Source organism: Nomascus leucogenys, chromosome 4 (assembly GCF_006542625.1).
Source record: "Nomascus leucogenys isolate Asia chromosome 4, Asia_NLE_v1, whole genome shotgun sequence".
Classification (NCBI taxonomy): domain Eukaryota; kingdom Metazoa; phylum Chordata; class Mammalia; order Primates; family Hylobatidae; genus Nomascus; species Nomascus leucogenys.
Window position 1 is genome coordinate 89,598,901 of NC_044384.1, and position 17,336 is coordinate 89,616,236.

A 17,336-nucleotide genomic window follows, 5' to 3' on the forward strand; every position below is an offset into this window, starting at 1 on the left:
GGGTAAGAGGTCATGGCACTGTGTTTGGACACTTCTGCTTCCCCGCATCACCTCTTCTCTGGGTGACCCAGGTAATGAAGACTTAGAACACAGACACTCTATATTAGACTGTCCTGTGAGATTTTGTTTAAAAATTTCAAAGGCTTTAAAAGCCATGAGCTAACCAACCCTCTGAAGACCCCACTAACCACCAGCATCCCTGTTCTGCGTCTGCTGAGACCACGGGTGAGCCCCCTGCCCCTCATACCACAGCCCTCCATGGCCAGAGGTGGAGCGAGCCTGCAGTGCTGATGTGCTGGTGCTCTAGGTCAAAGGTCTGCACTTGCTTTCTGTAAAGAGCCAAAGAGTGAACGTTTTAGGCTTCCTGGACCCAGAGACGATGTCCTCAAGTCTTAGGCAATGGTTCTCTCCCAAAGGCTACACTTTTCATACATTTTTCATTTCACACTTAAAAGTGAAAAAGGCCGGGGCCGGGCACAGTGACTCACACCTGTAATCCCTGCACTTTGGGAGGCCGATGCAGGTGGATCACCTGAGGTCAGGAGTTTGAGATCAGCCTGGCCAATATGGTGAAACTCCGTCTCTACTAAAAATACAGAAATTAGCCGGGCATGCTAATTTTTGTGGTGGCATTTTTAATTTTTTTTTTTTTTTGAGACGGGGTCTTGCTGTGTTGCCCAGGTTGGAGTGCAGTGGCACGATCTCGGCTCACTGCAAGCTCCGCCTCCCGGGTTCACACCATTCTCCTGCCTCGGCCTCCCGAGTAGCTGGGACTACAGGCACCCACCACCATGCCTGGCTGATTTTTTTGTATTTTTTTAGTAGAGACTGGGTTTCACCATGTTAGCCAGGATGGTCTTGATCTCCTGACCTCATGATCCACCCATCTCGGCCTCCCAAAGTGCTGGGATTACAGGCGTGAGCCACCATGCCAGGCCAGGGCATTTTTAATTTTTAATGTTGGCATGCACCTGTAGTACCAGCTACTCGGGAGGCTGAGGCAGGAGAATCGCTTGAACCAGGGAGGCGGAGTTTGCAGTGAGCCGAGATCACACCACTGCACTCCAGCCTGGGCAACAGAGCGAGACTCCACCTAAAAAATAAAAAAAGCCATTTTTAGTTTTTAGGGACAAGTGAGAAACAGGCTATCGAAAAACAGGCCACCATGGCCGTCTTTGCACACCCGCTCTCAAGAGCAAGGTGCCTCAGTGTAGTGCTGCTTTGAAGATCAGCGCCACAGAGCTGCCCCAACATGAACTTTCCTCAGAACCACAGCCTGTCGTGTCCTCCAGGGAACTCCAGGAGGAAGCCTGGGTGAATCCTCCCTCAGTCCCACTTTCCAGATAGGAGGCCGAGGCCCAGGCGGTAACGGTGCCGAGCAGGAACCAGAGAGCTCAAGCCCTGGGCCTCCTGCATGCGTAGAGGGTTTGCCTCTGAAAACCTCACCCTGTATACTGAAGACCCCAAAAGGGGAGCCACGGGTCCGCTCACCAGGTTCTCCCTGCAGTCCTCGGAAATTCCGGAGCTCCCTGTCCCATGGCAGTAAAGAAAAGAGTGCCATCCCATTCCAGCAGGTACAGCTAAAAAAAAAAGAAAAGAAGAGCGCAGCCCACACTGGGTCCTCACAAAGGCCCGATGCTCAGGCACCCAACAGTACCCCACCCCCACTTGCCACCTGCCGCATCACAGTGTGCGTGTGTTTGCTCTGGCACCCTGTGCTTCGAGAAGCTCTGGCTGTCCCCAGACGGTGGCTGAATGAAGCTTGCAAACCCACCAGCGTGAAAGGGAGCAGCAGCTCAGTGGCCCTGGCTTCCCGCAGTCCCTCTGCAGGCATTGGCGTCCCCACCAGCAGCAGGCCTGCCGCGTGCCTCTTTGGACTCTTTGCACCTGGCTCATTTTTGCTCAGTTCTTACGGATCAGCTACTCACTTCCTGGTTCCTGTCCGGTTGGCTGAAGGCATAATCTGCCCTCCTTTCACATGTTTGTTTATGGGTTCCTTAACCGTAACCTTTCCTTGAAGAGGCTTTTGTATTCCTTCTATGATCCATGCAGGGCCCCCAGGCGAGCTCCTTAGAGGACAGAGGGCCCCTGTGGCCCCTGTGACTTGCGCCCCTGAGGCCCTGGGTGGCTGGGGAAGCTGTGCCACAAAGCGCAGGTGCCTTGATCACCCTATCGTCCAGCGGGCCATAGCAGGGACCCAGCCCGTGCGTGGGAATCCACTCCAGCTCCCCAGCCCTGGTTTCGACTTCCTTTTCTCTTCCTGGTTCTTCAGAGCCTGCTGTTGGGAAAGTGCCAGCCTCCATTCAGCTCCCGGGCACTGCATGTGGGCAGGAGTGGTGGCCTCGCCAAGTACCTGGCTTTATCCAAATACCTCCCTGTTCTGTTCCGGGAAATGGGGCTTAGCATCCCCTAGAGTGGGAAAAATTCCTTGGGAAAGAAACCAAGGAATTTACTTGGGGAAGTAAAAACGAGGCAATTTTCCCCAACAGGACTTTCATAAAAGAAGCCCACCCAAAGAATATTCTAAAAGCACAGTATCCCCTTTTACTTAGAGATGTCAATGAAGAGTCAAACTCTGTTAAATATTTGAAGAGATTTATTCTGAGCCATGAGTGACCATGGCCCATGACACAGCCCTCAGGAGGTCCTGAGAACACGGGCCCAAGGTGGCCGTGGTACAGCTTGGTTTTATACATTTTAGGGAGACATGAAACATCAATCAGATACATCTAAGATATACATTGGTTTGGTCCAGAAAGGCGGGACAGGGTGTGGCGACTTCCACATTATGGGTGTATATATATATACTTTTTGTTTTTTTTAGAGACAAGAGTTTCGCTCTTGAGACCCAGGCTGAAGTGCAATGGTGCGATGCAACCTCCACCTCCTGGGTTCAAGCGATTCTCCTGCCTCAGCCTCCTGAGTAGCTGGGATTACAGGTGTGCGCCACCAGATTAGGCTAATTTTGTATATTTAGTAGATACAAGGTTTCACTGTGTTGGCCAGGCTGGTCTCCAACTCCTGACCTCAGGTGATCTGCCCGCCTCTGCCTCCCAAAGTGCTGTGATTACAGGCGTGAGCCACTGCACCCGGCCTATTTTTTAAATTTCTGATTGTCAATTGGTTGAGTTATTATCAATAGAAAGGAAAGTCTTGGTTATGATAAGGGGTTTTGGAAACCAAGGTTTTATCGTGCAGATGAAGCCTCCAGGTAACAGGCTTCAGAGAGAATAGACTGTAAATGTTTATCAGACTTAAGGTCTGTGTTGATGTTCATGCTGGTCGGCTTTTGCTGAATTCCAAAAGGGAGGAGGGCATGAGGAGGCCTGTCCGACCCTCCCCCCCGCCCCCTGCTTCCGGTCATGGCCTGAACCAGTCTTTCAGGTTAACTTGGGGGTGCCCTGGCCGAGACGATGGACCCCATTCAAATGGTTCAGGGAGCCCTTAGAATTTTATTTTTGGTTTACAGAGACCCTTAGAGCAGTGAGTGTCACCCTGGAATGTGCGTCCGAATAACTCCGGGCTCCCAGCCCCACCCCAGGAGAGGCGGATTCCGTGGGCTGGGGCTGGGGTGCCGGTTCTGCATTTCTGTAACACACCCCGCGGATGTGCAGGGCCACACGGAAAGCCATCCACCTGGACGTAGATATCCTGCAGACCTCTCAGGACAGGCTCCATCGGGGCCCGGAAGCGAGGAAGACCCCGCTCCCGGCTCCATCTCATCCCGGCCTCATCCCTCCCATTTCCTGTTGTCTCTCTGGGCCGGTTGAGCGATCACCTGGGCAGACCCCCTTGCCTGCCTGAATCCTGCCCTTCGACGGCCCTGAGCTCAGGAGCCATGTCCCTCGGGAGCCCCAAAGACTTCAACCTCCACCCCAGGCCCACCGCACCTCAGCACCCCCCTTCGGAGGTCTCAAACTCAGAGCCCCAAGGGCCAGGTGGGCCACACGCGCAAGTGAGACTAAGTCCTGGGAGTGTTCTTCATGGCCACAGAGCAGTGTGCCCGTTCCCACGTTTCTTGAAACGTTCAACTCTCTAGTGGGGGTCTGGGTTTGGATGCTAAGGCGGCCATAATGGAGGTCGGAGGTCGCCGGGAGGCCCCAGCACAGACAGCGGAGCTGCGGTGCACAGTCCGGCCTGCAGGGGGCGCCCCAGGCACCACAGCCAGCTGTTGCCAAGGAGACGCACCAGCCAGCCAAGACCAGAGCCGAGGAGTCTCCATTTTTTCTTCTTCTTTTTTTTTTTTTTTTTTTTTTTTTTTTCTTTTTTGAGACAGAGTCTCGCTCATTCGCCCAGGCTGGAGTGAAGTGGCACGATCTCGGCTCACTGCAACCTCTGCCCCCCGGGTTCAAGCGATTCTCCTGCCTCAGCCTCCTGAGTAGCTGGGATTACAGGCACCCGCCACCACACCAGGCTAATTTTTGTATTTTTAATAGAGCAGGGCTTCGCCATGTTGACCAGGCTGATCTTGAACTCCTGACCTCAGGTGATGCACCCGCCTCAGCCTCCCAAAGTGCTAGGATTACAGGCGTGAGCCAATGCGCCTGGCCTTGATTTTTTAAAATACGTTTTCCCGGTTTTTAAGCATCGGTCTGCATTTTTAAGCAGCAGGCAAGCGCAACAAAATGGCCATGCAGCCTAGATGGGGCCTGCCTGCCACTGCTTTGCAGCCTCTGCTCCGGCACCAGAATCCAGTTGGAAAGGGCTTTCTTGCACTCGTGCAGTCACTCAGCAAACATTTACCCAGCAGCGCCCACCTCGTGTGCCAGACACCAAGCTAGACCCAGAAGCTACAGGGATGTGCAATTAGCAGCCTGCCCTAGGAGCTTGGAGTCCACGGAGGGCCCTCAGTCCTGACACCCAGCCAGGAGAAGCTGGGTGGGAAGTGTTTCCACTCCTGAGGGAGTGCTTCAGTGCTGACTTTGTAGGGCTGTGCCATCTAACCCTCACCTGCGTTCCCAGGTGTTTCATTCAGCATGGGGTGGCCCTAGGGCTGCTAGTGTACAGAGCCCATGTGACTGCCCCACCACCTGCTCCAGCAGAAAAATAAACTGAGGACCACTGCACTCGTGCAGAAGATCAAACGGAGCTACAATAAACTCCTTGTCTGGGATTAGGCGATGGTCCCCATGGCCCGACGACTGCAGACAGGGGTCAGGGAAGTGTGATTGTCACTCTCAAATTGCCCACTAGCAATGGGTTGCAGTGGGTATTTCTCTCTCTTTTTTTTTTTTTTTGGAGACAGAACCTTTCTCTGTTGCCCATGTTGGAATGCAGTGGCATGATCTCAGCTCCCCATAACCTCTGCCTCCCTGGCTCAAACTATTCTCATGCCTCAGCCTTCCGAGTAGCTGGGATTACAGGCATGTGCCACAACGCCCGGCTAATTTTTGTATTTTTAGTAGATATGGGGTTTTGCCATATCGGCGAGGCTGGTCTTGAACTCCTGGCTTCAAGTCATCTGCCCACCTCAGCCTCCCAAAATGCTGGGATTATAGGCACAAGCCACCTCACCCAGCCCGCAGTGGGCATTTCTGATTGATGATGATTGTGACTGTGGTCTGTCATTGAATTGACACTAGCTGGGGCCAGGGAACAAGAGATCTTGGTCTCAGAGGTTTCGTCTGAGCCTGTGGTTTCTAGCTCGGGGTCACACAGGGGGCCTGAACTCTTGCTGCCTTTGCAGACCACCAGCATGCACCCCAAAAACGGCGACTGGTAGGCTCCCCTCGGCTACTAGGGCAGAAGCGCTGTGTACAGCTCTCCCTGCAGCCCCCCGCACAGGCAGAAAGTCCACCTGCTCTGTCCTGGCCCTTTCTGACGAGTGCTAGTTATCGCCTATCTGAAAGCTGGCTCAGGGCTCAGGCCCCAGGATTGGCCTCGCAGCCGAACTGCTGCACCTGACATTGCTGGGCATGATAGGATGCAGTTAGGGTGAGGCGGGGGTCAGCCCGGAACACTGGACCATTTCCAGGAATTGCAACACTAAGGCCCCGCTTCCTGGGCCATTGAGGGCCTCCTTCCTGGGCGCTGATAGATCTCATGGCCACTGGGAAGACGAATGGAGAGACCAGCATGGCCCCTGGCGCTGTGTTGTGATCCTCTTGTTCATCTGTGATTTGGTGCAACCATGGGTCTTGGAGTAAAGGGAGCAAGGGGATGTCCAAATGGGGAACGGTTCGACCTGCACTGCTGTGGACTCAGTGCCACCAGCCAGGGGCCCTGGCACTGTTCTTCAACGGCAAAGCCATGTCTGGCCTAACCCTAAATACAGGTATCCTCCACCAGAGCTTTAGGAGCTATACCCCAATTGAATCTTGGTCACTTTAGGAATAAAAAAAGGTTTCATCTAAGCCAACTAGTATTTAAACAGGTTCATGGGGAGATCGTGCAGAACCACTGAGGGAGCAGCTGTCTTTAAGCACCTCTTTTAGAAGCTGGTGAACTTGTCAGAAAGCACTAGTACACACCAGGCCCTGGCACTGAACTGGCTTCCTCAGGACCTGAGCAAATGACTCTTGGTTGCCGTAAGCCTCTCACTGCTGTGAGAAAGCCTGGCCCCTGCAAGGGTGGTACCTGCTCAGACTGCTGCCTGGTAGCTGGAATGACTGAGAGTGTAGGGCTCTTTAAAACTGCGACTTCTTCTTCCCCCAGGAATCTGGTACAATATCCTCAGAGGCATTGGGAAGCTTGCTGTCATCATCAATGTAAGTGACATCAGGGACCTTGGCAGAATGGAAGTCCTGGCTGAACTGCCAGGTGGCCAGGGCCCCGTGGAGAAGGATCTGGGCATGGGTCTTCTGCCTCTAGCCATGGTGCAGCCCAAGGCTGCCCCGACTCTCTAGTTATAAATGTCCCTTGACCTCATGGGGTGGGGAGGGTGCACTCTGGGGAGGCATAACAAATTCTCTTCAACCTTTTCCTGCAAGTTTTTTTTTTTTTTAATTTTTTTTGAGTCAGAGTCTCATTCTGTGGTACAGGCTGCAGTACAGTGGCACGATCTCAGCTCACTACAACCTCCGCCTCCCAGGTTCAAGCGATTCTCATGCCTCAGTCTCCCAAGTAGCTGGGATTACAGGCAGCTACCACCACACCCAGCTAATTTTTGTATTTTTAGCAGAGACAGGGTTCTGACATGTTGACCAGGCTGGTCTGGAACTCCTGACCTCAGGTGATCCACCCTCCTCGGCCTCCCAAAGTGCTGGGATTACATTCATAAGCCACTGTGCCCAGCCTTTCTTCAAGCTTTAAGCAAAATTCTCCACCATGCCCACCTTGGCCCCTAAGTCCACTGAGAATAAACAAGAGACAGAGATAGGAGGGAAGACAGAGACAGAAGGAGAGAAACACAGAGATTCCTTATTGGCAATCTTTCTGTTCTCTTATTTAAAGAAAAAAGTTGATTTTTCTCCTTAATCTGAAACGTATAAGCTGCTCTGTAGAGAAGGCTTGGGAGATGCTGAAGTGGGGCGAGAAGGGAGCACTCATCAGCCGCACACACGGCTCTGCTAAGGATCAGGGCTCCAGGCCCCTCAGCCTCCTCCTCAGCATGGCAGCCCTTTCCAGCCTCTCCTATCCCCAGGCCTGCAGGCTAGGATGGCCCGGCCCTCAGCCTTCCCCATCGGGGTCTGTCTGACTCTGCCCATGGCCTGAATCTCCCCAGGTTTAGCTGTGCCCAGCTGTCCCCAGCACATACTTCAAGCCCAAGGCTGCATCCTAGACATGAGAACCCCAGGCAGCCACGGGGAGTCCACCGTGCCAGGGCCCCATGGCCCTCGTCCCTTCCACCCTCTGGCTGAGCCCAATCCTCCCCACCAGAAGCTGACACCGTGCACATGGGGGACACGGGGTGGCTCCCCAGAGCTGACAGTCGATGCCCCTGCAGGGCTGTGATGCCAAGTCAGGGTCTCAGCAGGCCCTGGGACTCAGTCCCCACAGAGGGCAGGGGGTGGCACTCAGCCCCGGAGAAGGGCCCCTCAGAGCCCCCTGACAGTGCCCTTTCCCGGTGGGCAACCCTTTCTGCCAGGCACGTGCTCCCACCAGATTACAGGAAGGCTGCAGGCAGAGTGTGCACACTGGGATGGTTCCTTATCCCGCCCAGACAAGGGAGCGCAGGGCCCTGAGGCAGGGCCCACGCTGTGCTGGAGTGGGTGGAGCTAGGAACAGAGGTACATCCTGTCTGCAACAAGTGGCGCTGTGAGCAGCTGCAGAGCACAGTGGGCATCTCCTGAGGACAACAGCAGCAACAACAATAACAGCAGGCTGGGTGCGGTGGCTCACACCTGTAATCCCAGCACTTTGGGAGGCCAAGGCAGAAGGATCGCTTGAGGCGAGGAATTCAAGACCAGCCTGGCCAACATAATGAAACATAGTGAGACCATGTCTCTCTCTCTCTAAAAAAAAAAAAAAAAAAGTAGCAGGTAACATTCACGAGGCACCTAGAATGTTCTAGAACGTTCTAAGCTCTTTCCACACACTAGCCCACTAGTCTGCACACAGCCCTTGAAGGCAGGGACCGTCATGGCCCCATCTTACAGGTAAGACACCAGAGGCACAGAGAGGTTAGGTGATTTGCCCAAGGCCACACAGCCATGTGAGAGGCAGCCGTTGGGCCTTGGTTTCCTCTCTTGTAAGGGCACCAGCCAGAGCCGGTGCTATAATAGAATGAGCTGGGTGAGGACTTGAGAGCTTGCAAAGCACTCTCCCTTCCTGCCTCATTCCCTTCTCCAACAAGCCCAGAGGCACTGTGCATACATGGTGTGGGTGTTGTTAGCCCTGTTTTGACAAGAAGAAAATGGAGGCACAGAGAGGTTGGGTGATTTGCCCAAGGCCACACAGCCAGGGAGAGGCAGCCAGCGTCTGCCTGGTGCCTTCTCTCCTAGGAGTGCGCTGTTCTGGCCCCCAGGCACTCTCCTTCAGCTGCCAGGGGGCTGAGAGGAGCACCCTGCATCCATTCATTCAGCATGCCGAGGCTGTGCAGCCATGGTCCCCACCAGGGGCAGTGGCACGTGGCCAGGGCCCAGTGTAACTGTGGATGGGTCACCCCCTGTTGCGGCCGGCCCTTCTGCGCCCAGGCTGGGGGTCCCCCTCACTGCCACGTCCCCTGTGCAGGCCTTCGTGATCTCCTTCACGTCTGACTTCATCCCGCGCCTGGTGTACCTCTACATGTACAGTAAGAACGGGACCATGCACGGCTTCGTCAACCACACCCTCTCCTCCTTCAACGTCAGTGACTTCCAGAACGGCACAGCCCCCAATGACCCCCTGGACCTGGGCTACGAGGTGCGGATCTGCAGGTACTGCTCTCTGCTCCCCTCTTTGAAAAGCCACATTTATTGGGTTTCTGGGAGAGCCCGGGTTTGGATGGGGCTCAAATCAGGCACAAGTCATGAAACGACGCAAACTTGCTTAAAAAGAAGAAAAAAAAAGGCTGGTGCAGTGGCTCACACCCATAATCCCAGCACTTTGGGAGGGCCAGGCAGGAGGATCACTTGAGCTCAGGAGTTAGAGACCAGCCTGAGCCACATAGTGAGACCTCATCTCTACAAAAAATTTTTTTAAATAGCCGGGCCTTGTGGCACGTACCTGTAGTTCTAGCTACTCAGGAGGCTGAGGTAGGAGGATCAATTGAGCCTAGGAAGTTGAGGCTGCAATGAGCTATGATCGCACCACTGCACTCCAGCCTGGGCAACAGAGTGAGACCCTATCTATAAATAAATAAATAAATAAATGCCTAAGGGGAGGAAATTAGAGGTGATTTACCAGTTCCTGTAACTAAGAAGCCCAGGATAGCTTCAGGCATGGCTGGATCCAGGAGCTACAGTTTGCCATCAGGCTCCACTCCAGCACTGCCTCTCCGCTTTGATTTCCTCTGTGTTGCATTGTTCTCTTGCTGGTGGAGAGGATCCCCAGCAGCTCCTGGCTTAAATCCTCTCTATTCTGCAGCCCCTGTGGGAAGACCTTCTGTTTCCCAATAGTCAGTGAAAATCCAGGGACTGAGTCTTACTGCCCCATCTTGAGTCAGATGTCCATTCTTGAACCAACCACTATTGCCACGAGGAGGAGGGCTCTCCTTGGCTTGGCCTGGGTCATGTGCTAGGGTGTGAGGTCACAGAGAATTGGGGGATCCTAGGGAAAACTGGGGTGCTATGAATTGAAGAAGAGGAGACAGATGCTAGCAGACAAAGCCTTGAGCACAGAATAAAAAGGAACGAGCTGGTGCGTGTGGCTTCTGACACTGGGAGGACAGGGCTGCTCGTTCCCATGGGAAAGCAGGTTGTGCAACTTCTGCCTGGCCCAGCAGCTGGCACCAGAGCCGTGGCCCAGCCCGATCCTATCTCAGGAGTTGGCAGCTCAGTGCTGAATAGGCCCTCAGAGGCTCCCATCCAGCTCCCTCCAGAAATCAAGCTCCGTGGGCAAGGGCCCTATCTGTTGTGCACCCCCCTGAATTCTCCATCCCTGGAGTGGGGTCTGGCACATAGTAGTTGGTCAATAAATGCTTGTGACATAAGTAAGTGAGGGAATGCCCAGACTGAGGCCCAGAGAGGTCAAGTAATTGCCCAGGGGACACACAGCAAGGTGGTAGTTGGAGTGGGCGAGCACCAGGGATGTGGGTCCAGGCCAGGGCTGTGCCTGCAAATCCAGGTGGCCCTTCTCCTGGCCTCCCCGACTGACCTCAGCTTTTAGTGACCAACAGGGGCACAAATTGCAGCTGAGCCCCTGGAAACCCTGCCCCTCGTGGGGGCATTTTCTGTCCAGCTTTGGGAAGCTTTTCCAATGCAGGGTGGGGATGTCAGCTCCATTCAAGCCACGTTCCAGCTGATGTGTGGCATCCCCCAGATTCAGGGAGCTGTGGAGGGAGGGAGGCCCTAGGCAGGGACCTCACCCTGCCCCCACAGACCCTGGGCATCTCTGGGTCTCTGTGAAAAGAGGAAGGGGCTAGGGAGAGCTGGAACATGGGCAGTGGTCATGAATGGGGCAAGCCTCCTACCTGAGGCTCCAATCATGTCCACAAGTGGCAGGACCTCAGGGAGAGGGGTGTGAGTGAGCTTGACTCTCCAAGGAGGAGATCAGTCAGCTACATCTAAAGCTGGTAACGAGAACCAGGGGCAGTTCTTTCGAGATAAGGAGGTGAGGACCAAGCAGCAACCCTGGAGGAGGAAAAGCAGCCCCAGGCCTGGGTAGGGCAGGGCGGGCCAGGCCGGCTGCCTGACAGGCCTCTGCCTGCACCAATGGAGTGCTTAGCTTCGTTCTTTCGCAAATGTTTGATAAACTGCTTAAGTTACTTTGATATAATGTTCAGGGTATTGTTTTGCTGGGTTTTTTGGTTGTTGTTTAGTTTGGTTTTTTTAGAGACAGGGTCTCACTTTGTGGCCCAGGCTGAAGTGCAGTGGCGTGATCAAAGCTCACTGCAGCCTCAACCTCCCGGGCTCAGGTGATCCTCCCACCTCAGCCTCCCGAGTAGCTGGGAATACAGGCGTGCACTGCCATGCCTGGCTAATTTTTGTATTTTTTGCAGAGACAGGGTTTTACTGTGTGGCCCAGACTGATCTCTAACTCTTCAGCCTGAGATGACAGTGCTGAGGTTGCAGGCACGAGCCACCACACCTGGCTAATAAAGCGCTCAGGGATCTTTCTTCGGTAGATTCCCTCAAAGAGGGGATGGACTGGAGAGGTGGTTTTCAAACTGTGTTTCATGGAACCCATTCTGGAGTTCTGTGGAACATGGGCATTGGGGTGAGGTTTAGGGGGTTCAAGTTTAGGGAGCCCCCAGACTTCAACCAAGTAGGCTCTGCACTCTTGGGGCCTACTGGAGTTTTCAGTGAGACTTCTTTGGGAACAAAGGCTCCACTGCTTTTAAAAGTTTGCAACCTACTGGACCACATGGTCCCTGCCCTTGATTCTGTGAGCCCATGGCTGGGCCTGGGGATACTTCCTGCCACATGTGTTTTACACAAAGCCCTTCAGGTCCTGCCTGGCTCATGGGGGATCCTGACCACCCCCCTCCACCGTGGAGAGAGACTCCCTGGGTGCGGGGCCGTGGGCTGCTCACCCAAGAGAGGGCTGCCCTCCCGGAGGCAGCCGCACACCGAGCTGAGCCTCTCCCAGGCATCCCTCGAGCTGCCTGGCTCCAGCCAGAGCCTGAGCCCCGCCGAAGTCCCACCCTCGACTCCACCACCGTCTCTTGCAGGTATAAAGACTACCGAGAGCCGCCGTGGTCGGAAAACAAGTACGACATCTCCAAGGACTTCTGGGCCGTCCTGGCAGCCCGGCTGGCGTTTGTCATCGTCTTCCAGGTGCGGTGGGTCCCTCTTTGTTTCCGGTTTGAGGATGGGGGCACTTAGGGACCACCCTGTGCCCACAGTCTGGAGGCCAGGAGCTGCTAAAGCCAGGGGTGCAGAGACTCCTCCAGAGGCTTGGAGAACTTGCTCTGGGACACCCAAGGAGGGGACCTTACCGACCCCAGGCCCCCTGCACTGACGGCCTAAGACAACCTCATGAGAAAGGAAGGCCAATAGAGGGGCCGGATGAGCGCCGTCAGAAGGGTTCTGACTCGCTGGTGGGTTTAATCCAGTAGAAGTGTCTTTATTGAAAGAGACAGGGGCCAGGCACGGTGGCTCACACCTGTAATCCCAGCACTTTGGGAGACCAAGGCGGGTGGATCACCTGAGGTCAGGAGTTCGAGACCAGACTGGCCAACATGGTGAAACCCCATCTCTACTAAAAATACCAAAAATTAGCTGGGTGTACACCTGTAATCCCAGCTACTCAGAAGACTGAGGCGGGAGAATCGCTTGAACCCAGGAGGCAGAGGTTGCAGTGAGCTGAGATCATCCCACTGCACTCCAACTTGAGCAACAAGAGTGAAACTCCGTCGAGAGAGAGAGAGAGAGAGAAGAAGGAGGAGGAGGAGAAGGAGGAGGAGAGGAAGGGAGGGAGTGAGGAGGGAAGGAAGGGAGGGAGGGAGGGAGGGAGGGAGGCATGGAGAAAGGGGACCCCACCTCTGTCCCTCGTTCTCACAGCATGTCTGTGGTAGCAGGCAGAGTCAGGAAAGACAGGAGGGCTGTGGGCTCTGAGATGACCCCAGCTGCAGCCAGCAGCCAGGGGACCTGGCTCCAGCTGGCCCAGTCTCTAGGGAGGGGTCTGCGCCAACTCTGAGGCCAGAGGGACTCCCAGTGGAGTGGGACCCCAGGCTAGGGTGCCAGCTGTGCACCGACAGCTGAGGTCCCAGAGAGGGGATACCCTGGGCTGTGGGCACCGCCAAGGTTCTGCTCACAGGTGTCCCTCTAGCCTCGATTAAGTCGACGCTAGGAAGGCAGTGGGCCAAGGGCTCTGATTCTGGAATCCCCAAGACTGGGTTCAAGTCCCAGTTCTGTCACAGGGCAGGCCCTTCCACTCCTCTGAGCTCAGTGGCCCCATCCATCAGCTTTTCAGAGCAAGCAGTGCAAAAGGTGTGTGGGGCTGAGTTCCGCAGACCAGAACCTGAGAGCCCAGCAAGGAGGGGTCTCGGCCAGAGACAGCCCAGCCTTATCCCAGGGGAGCCCCGGAGCATGCATGGCACCCCCAGACCTGGCCTCACCTGGAGGCAAGGCAGCCCCTAGATGGACCAGTCACTGCTTTGGGCTGACCAGGCTGGGAAGAGGGAGATGGGAGAGGGCATAAGTTCTGCAGCTGCGAGTGTGAGCAGCCAACCCCAGCCACAGCTGGGGACTGGGAGTACCAACCAGGAGAAGACACCAATCCAGGGGGCACCAGAACCGCCCGTGGCGGGAACCTGCTCAGACGGGGGCGCTTACACATGCTGGCTGGACAGACGTTCAGCAAACAACAAGATTCCGTTTTTCCATAAAAACTGACTTATGTTGCCTTCTATCCACCAGAAATGTCTCCGTGGAGGTGGTAGATGTTCAGGGAGACCCTGGGAGGCTTTGCAAACTGTAAAAGTTTGATCCATTTGTGGCTATTTCCAGTTTCATGCTTTTCCCCAAAGCCTCGATGCTTGTTAGATTTGGCGATGCGTGACCTATCAGGTCACTTCCTGAGTCTCCTGGTCAAGGAATTCAGAATGACTCAGATGATTTTCCCAATTACCGAGTTCAGATTTGTTCGAGAAAGTCGGCCAACATTTCCCAAAGGCCTGCCGGGTGGTTCTATGCCTCCTTTATACCTTCTGGGAAACTGAGGCCCAGGGAGGTCAACGGGCCAGGAGGTCGCAGGGTGGCGCTCCACCAGGCGGGAGCCAGGCAGAGAGGTCGGGAGCACTTTCCCCAGGCGCCATCCTCCCCGCTGCCACGCGCTGCCTCTCCTCCTTCCAGAACCTGGTCATGTTCATGAGCGACTTCGTGGACTGGGTCATCCCGGACATCCCCAAGGACATCAGCCAGCAGATCCACAAGGAGAAGGTGCTCATGGTGGAGCTGTTCATGCGGGAGGAGCAAGACAAGCAGCAGCTGCTGGAAACCTGGATGGAGAAGGAGCGGCAGAAGGACGAGCCACCGTGCAACCACCACAACCCCAAAGCCTGCCCAGACAGCCTCGGCAGCCCAGCCCCTGGCCATGCCCACCACGGGGGCATCCTGTAGCTATGCCAGCGGGGCTGGGCAGGCCAGCCGGGCATCCCGACCAATGGGCACCCTCTCCCAGGGCAGGTGGCTTCCCGCTTCCGCCAGGGCCCGGTAGGTCCTAGGTTTTCTGCAAACATGGAGGACCACTTTCTGATAGGACATTTTCCTTTCTTCTTTCTGTTTTCTTTCCCTTGTTTTTGCACAAAGCCATTATGCAGGGAATATTTTTTAATCTGTAGTATTCAAGATGAATCAAAATGATGGCTGGTAATAGGGCAATAAGGTAGCAAAGGCAGGTGCTTTGCAGAAAGAATGCTTGGAAACTTGAGTCTCCCTAGAGGTGAAAAGTGAGCAGAGGCCCCTAGAAACCCTCCTCTGAATCCTCCTAATTCCTTAAGATAGATGCAAAATGGTAAGCCGAGGCATCGCGCAAAAGCTGGTGCGATGCGTCAGGGAAAATGGAAAACCCACTCAAGAATAATGATTGATTCCAGTTCCAAAAGGTGTCACCTGCCTGTTTCAGAAGTTAGACTTTCCATCGCCTTTTCCTTCCATCAGTTGAGCGGCTGAGAGAGAAGTGCCTGATCCCTGAGTCACACAGGGGGCGTGGGAGCATCCCAGTTATCCCTGGAAAGCTAGAAGGGGACACAGGTGTCCCTGATTAAGCAGGAAACAGCACCCTTGGCATTCCCGGCAGGCTCCCCGCTGTCAGCCACACACCTGCCCCCATCACACCAAGCTGACCTCAGAGTTGTTCATCTTCCTTATGGGACAAAACCGGTTGGCCAGAAAATGGGCAGAGAGAGATGACCTGGGAAGCATTTCCACAGATGGTGTCAGGGTTTCAAGAAGTCTTAGGGCTTCCAGGGGTCCCCTGGAAGCTTTAGAATATTTATGGGTTTTTTTTTCAAATATCAGTTATATGGTAGATTGAGGATATTTTTTCTGTAGCTCAAAGGTAGAGGGAGTTTATTAGTTAACCAAATATCGTTGAGAGGAATTTAAAATACTGTTATTACCAAAGATTTTTATTAATAAAGGCTTCTATTTTGGTAACACTTCTCTATATTTTTACTCACAGGAATGTCACTGTTGGACAATTATTTTAAAAGTGTATAAAACCAAGTCTCATAAATGATATGAGTGATCTAAATTTGCAGCAATGATACTAAACAACTCTCTGAAATTTCTCAAGCACCGAGAGAAACATCATTTTAGCAAAGGCCAGGAGGAAAAATATAAATATATTTGTCTTGAACACATCATTGATGTGATGTTACATTCTCTTTAATCTGCCAACTGTGATCAAAGTTCATAGGTGTTGTAGATTTCCATTATTTGCTAAATCATGCAATCTGATGCTTCTCTTTTCTCTTGTACAGTAAGTAGTTTGAAGTGGGTTTTGTATATAAATACTGTATTAAAAATTAGGCAATTACCAAAAATCCTTTTATGGAAACCATTTTTTTAAAAAGTGAATGTACACAAATCCACAGAGGACTGTGGCTGGACATTCATCTAAATAAATTTGAATATACGACACTTTTCTCACTTGAATGCTGTCTGCCTGATGTCCTCCTGGGAAACTCACAGGCCGTCCCCAAAGTCCAGTGGACCCTGCAAACTCAGCACTGACTGACAGGCATCTCTTTCCTTGGTGCCAGTCTGCGTGTGGCTCTAAATGTTCTTGGGACTTCATCTCTCTGTACGTGTGTGCATTTTTGCATGCACACGTGTGTGCCTATTCATTTGCATGTGTTTTGCATGTATCATGTGCACACATGTTCTCATTTGCTTGTGTGCATGTGCCTGTGTGTTTACATGTTTGTGTACATCACATGTGTGTGTGCATTTGTATTTTCTTGTATTTGCATATGGGTGCAGGTGTGTGTGCGTGTGGACATGTGTGCATATATGCATGTGTGTATATGTCTATGTGTGCATGCACATGTGTATGCAGTGCATGTGTGTACTTGTGAATGCTTGTGTTTATGTGTTTGCATGGTTTGTGTATGTATTATCCGTTCTCACACTGCTATAAAGAACTACCTGAGGCCAGGTGTGGTGGCTCATACCTGTAATCCCAGCACTTTGGGAGGACAAGGTAGGTGGATCGCTGGAGGTCAGGAGTTCAAGACCAGCCTGGCCAACATGGCAAAATCCCATCTCTACTAAAAAAAAAAAAGTTACACAAAAATTAGCCAGGCATGGTGGTGCACCTGTCATCTCAGCTACTGGGGAGGCTGAGGCAGGAGAATCACTTGAACCTGGGAGGCAAAGGCTGCGGTGAACCAAGATCATGCCATAGCACACCAACCTGGGTGACAGAGTTAAACTCCATCTCAAAAAAATATATAAATAAATAGAACTACCTGAGACTGGATAATTTATGAAGAAAAGAGGTTTAATTGACTCACACTTTTGCATGCTTAACAGGAGGCATGACTGAGAGGTCTCAGGAAACTTAACCATCGTAGCAGAAAGCAAAGGGGAAGCAAGCACGTCTTCACAATGGTGGAGCAGGAGAGAGCGAGCAAAGGGGGCACGTGCCACACTTTCAAACCATCAGATGTTGTGAGAACTCACCCACTATCACGAGAACAGCATGGGGGAAATGCGCCCCATGATTCAACCACCTCCCACCAGGTCCCGCCCTCGACACGTGGGGATTACAATTTGACATGAGATTTGGGTGGGGACACAGAGCCAAACCATGTCAGTGTGCATCACCCCAGGGTTCACACGTGTTTGCCTTTGCCTGTGTTTGTATAT

The 17,336-nt window shown here is 53.3% G+C and overlaps 1 protein-coding gene across 1 annotated transcript in view; it reads left to right on the forward strand.

Annotated features, from left to right (window-relative positions):
* The window catches only part of ANO1 (anoctamin 1), a 114,166-nt gene extending 98,060 nt beyond the window's left edge, over positions 1 to 16,106 (forward strand). The window contains exons 23-26 of the mRNA XM_030811417.1: positions 6,655 to 6,707; positions 9,112 to 9,296; positions 12,191 to 12,296; positions 14,316 to 16,106. Coding sequence (XP_030667277.1) covers positions 6,655 to 6,707; positions 9,112 to 9,296; positions 12,191 to 12,296; positions 14,316 to 14,582 — 611 coding nt within the window. The 3' untranslated portion in view covers positions 14,583 to 16,106. The remainder of the gene's footprint in view (positions 1 to 6,654; positions 6,708 to 9,111; positions 9,297 to 12,190; positions 12,297 to 14,315) is intronic.
* Positions 16,107 to 17,336: the final 1,230 nt, after the last annotated feature.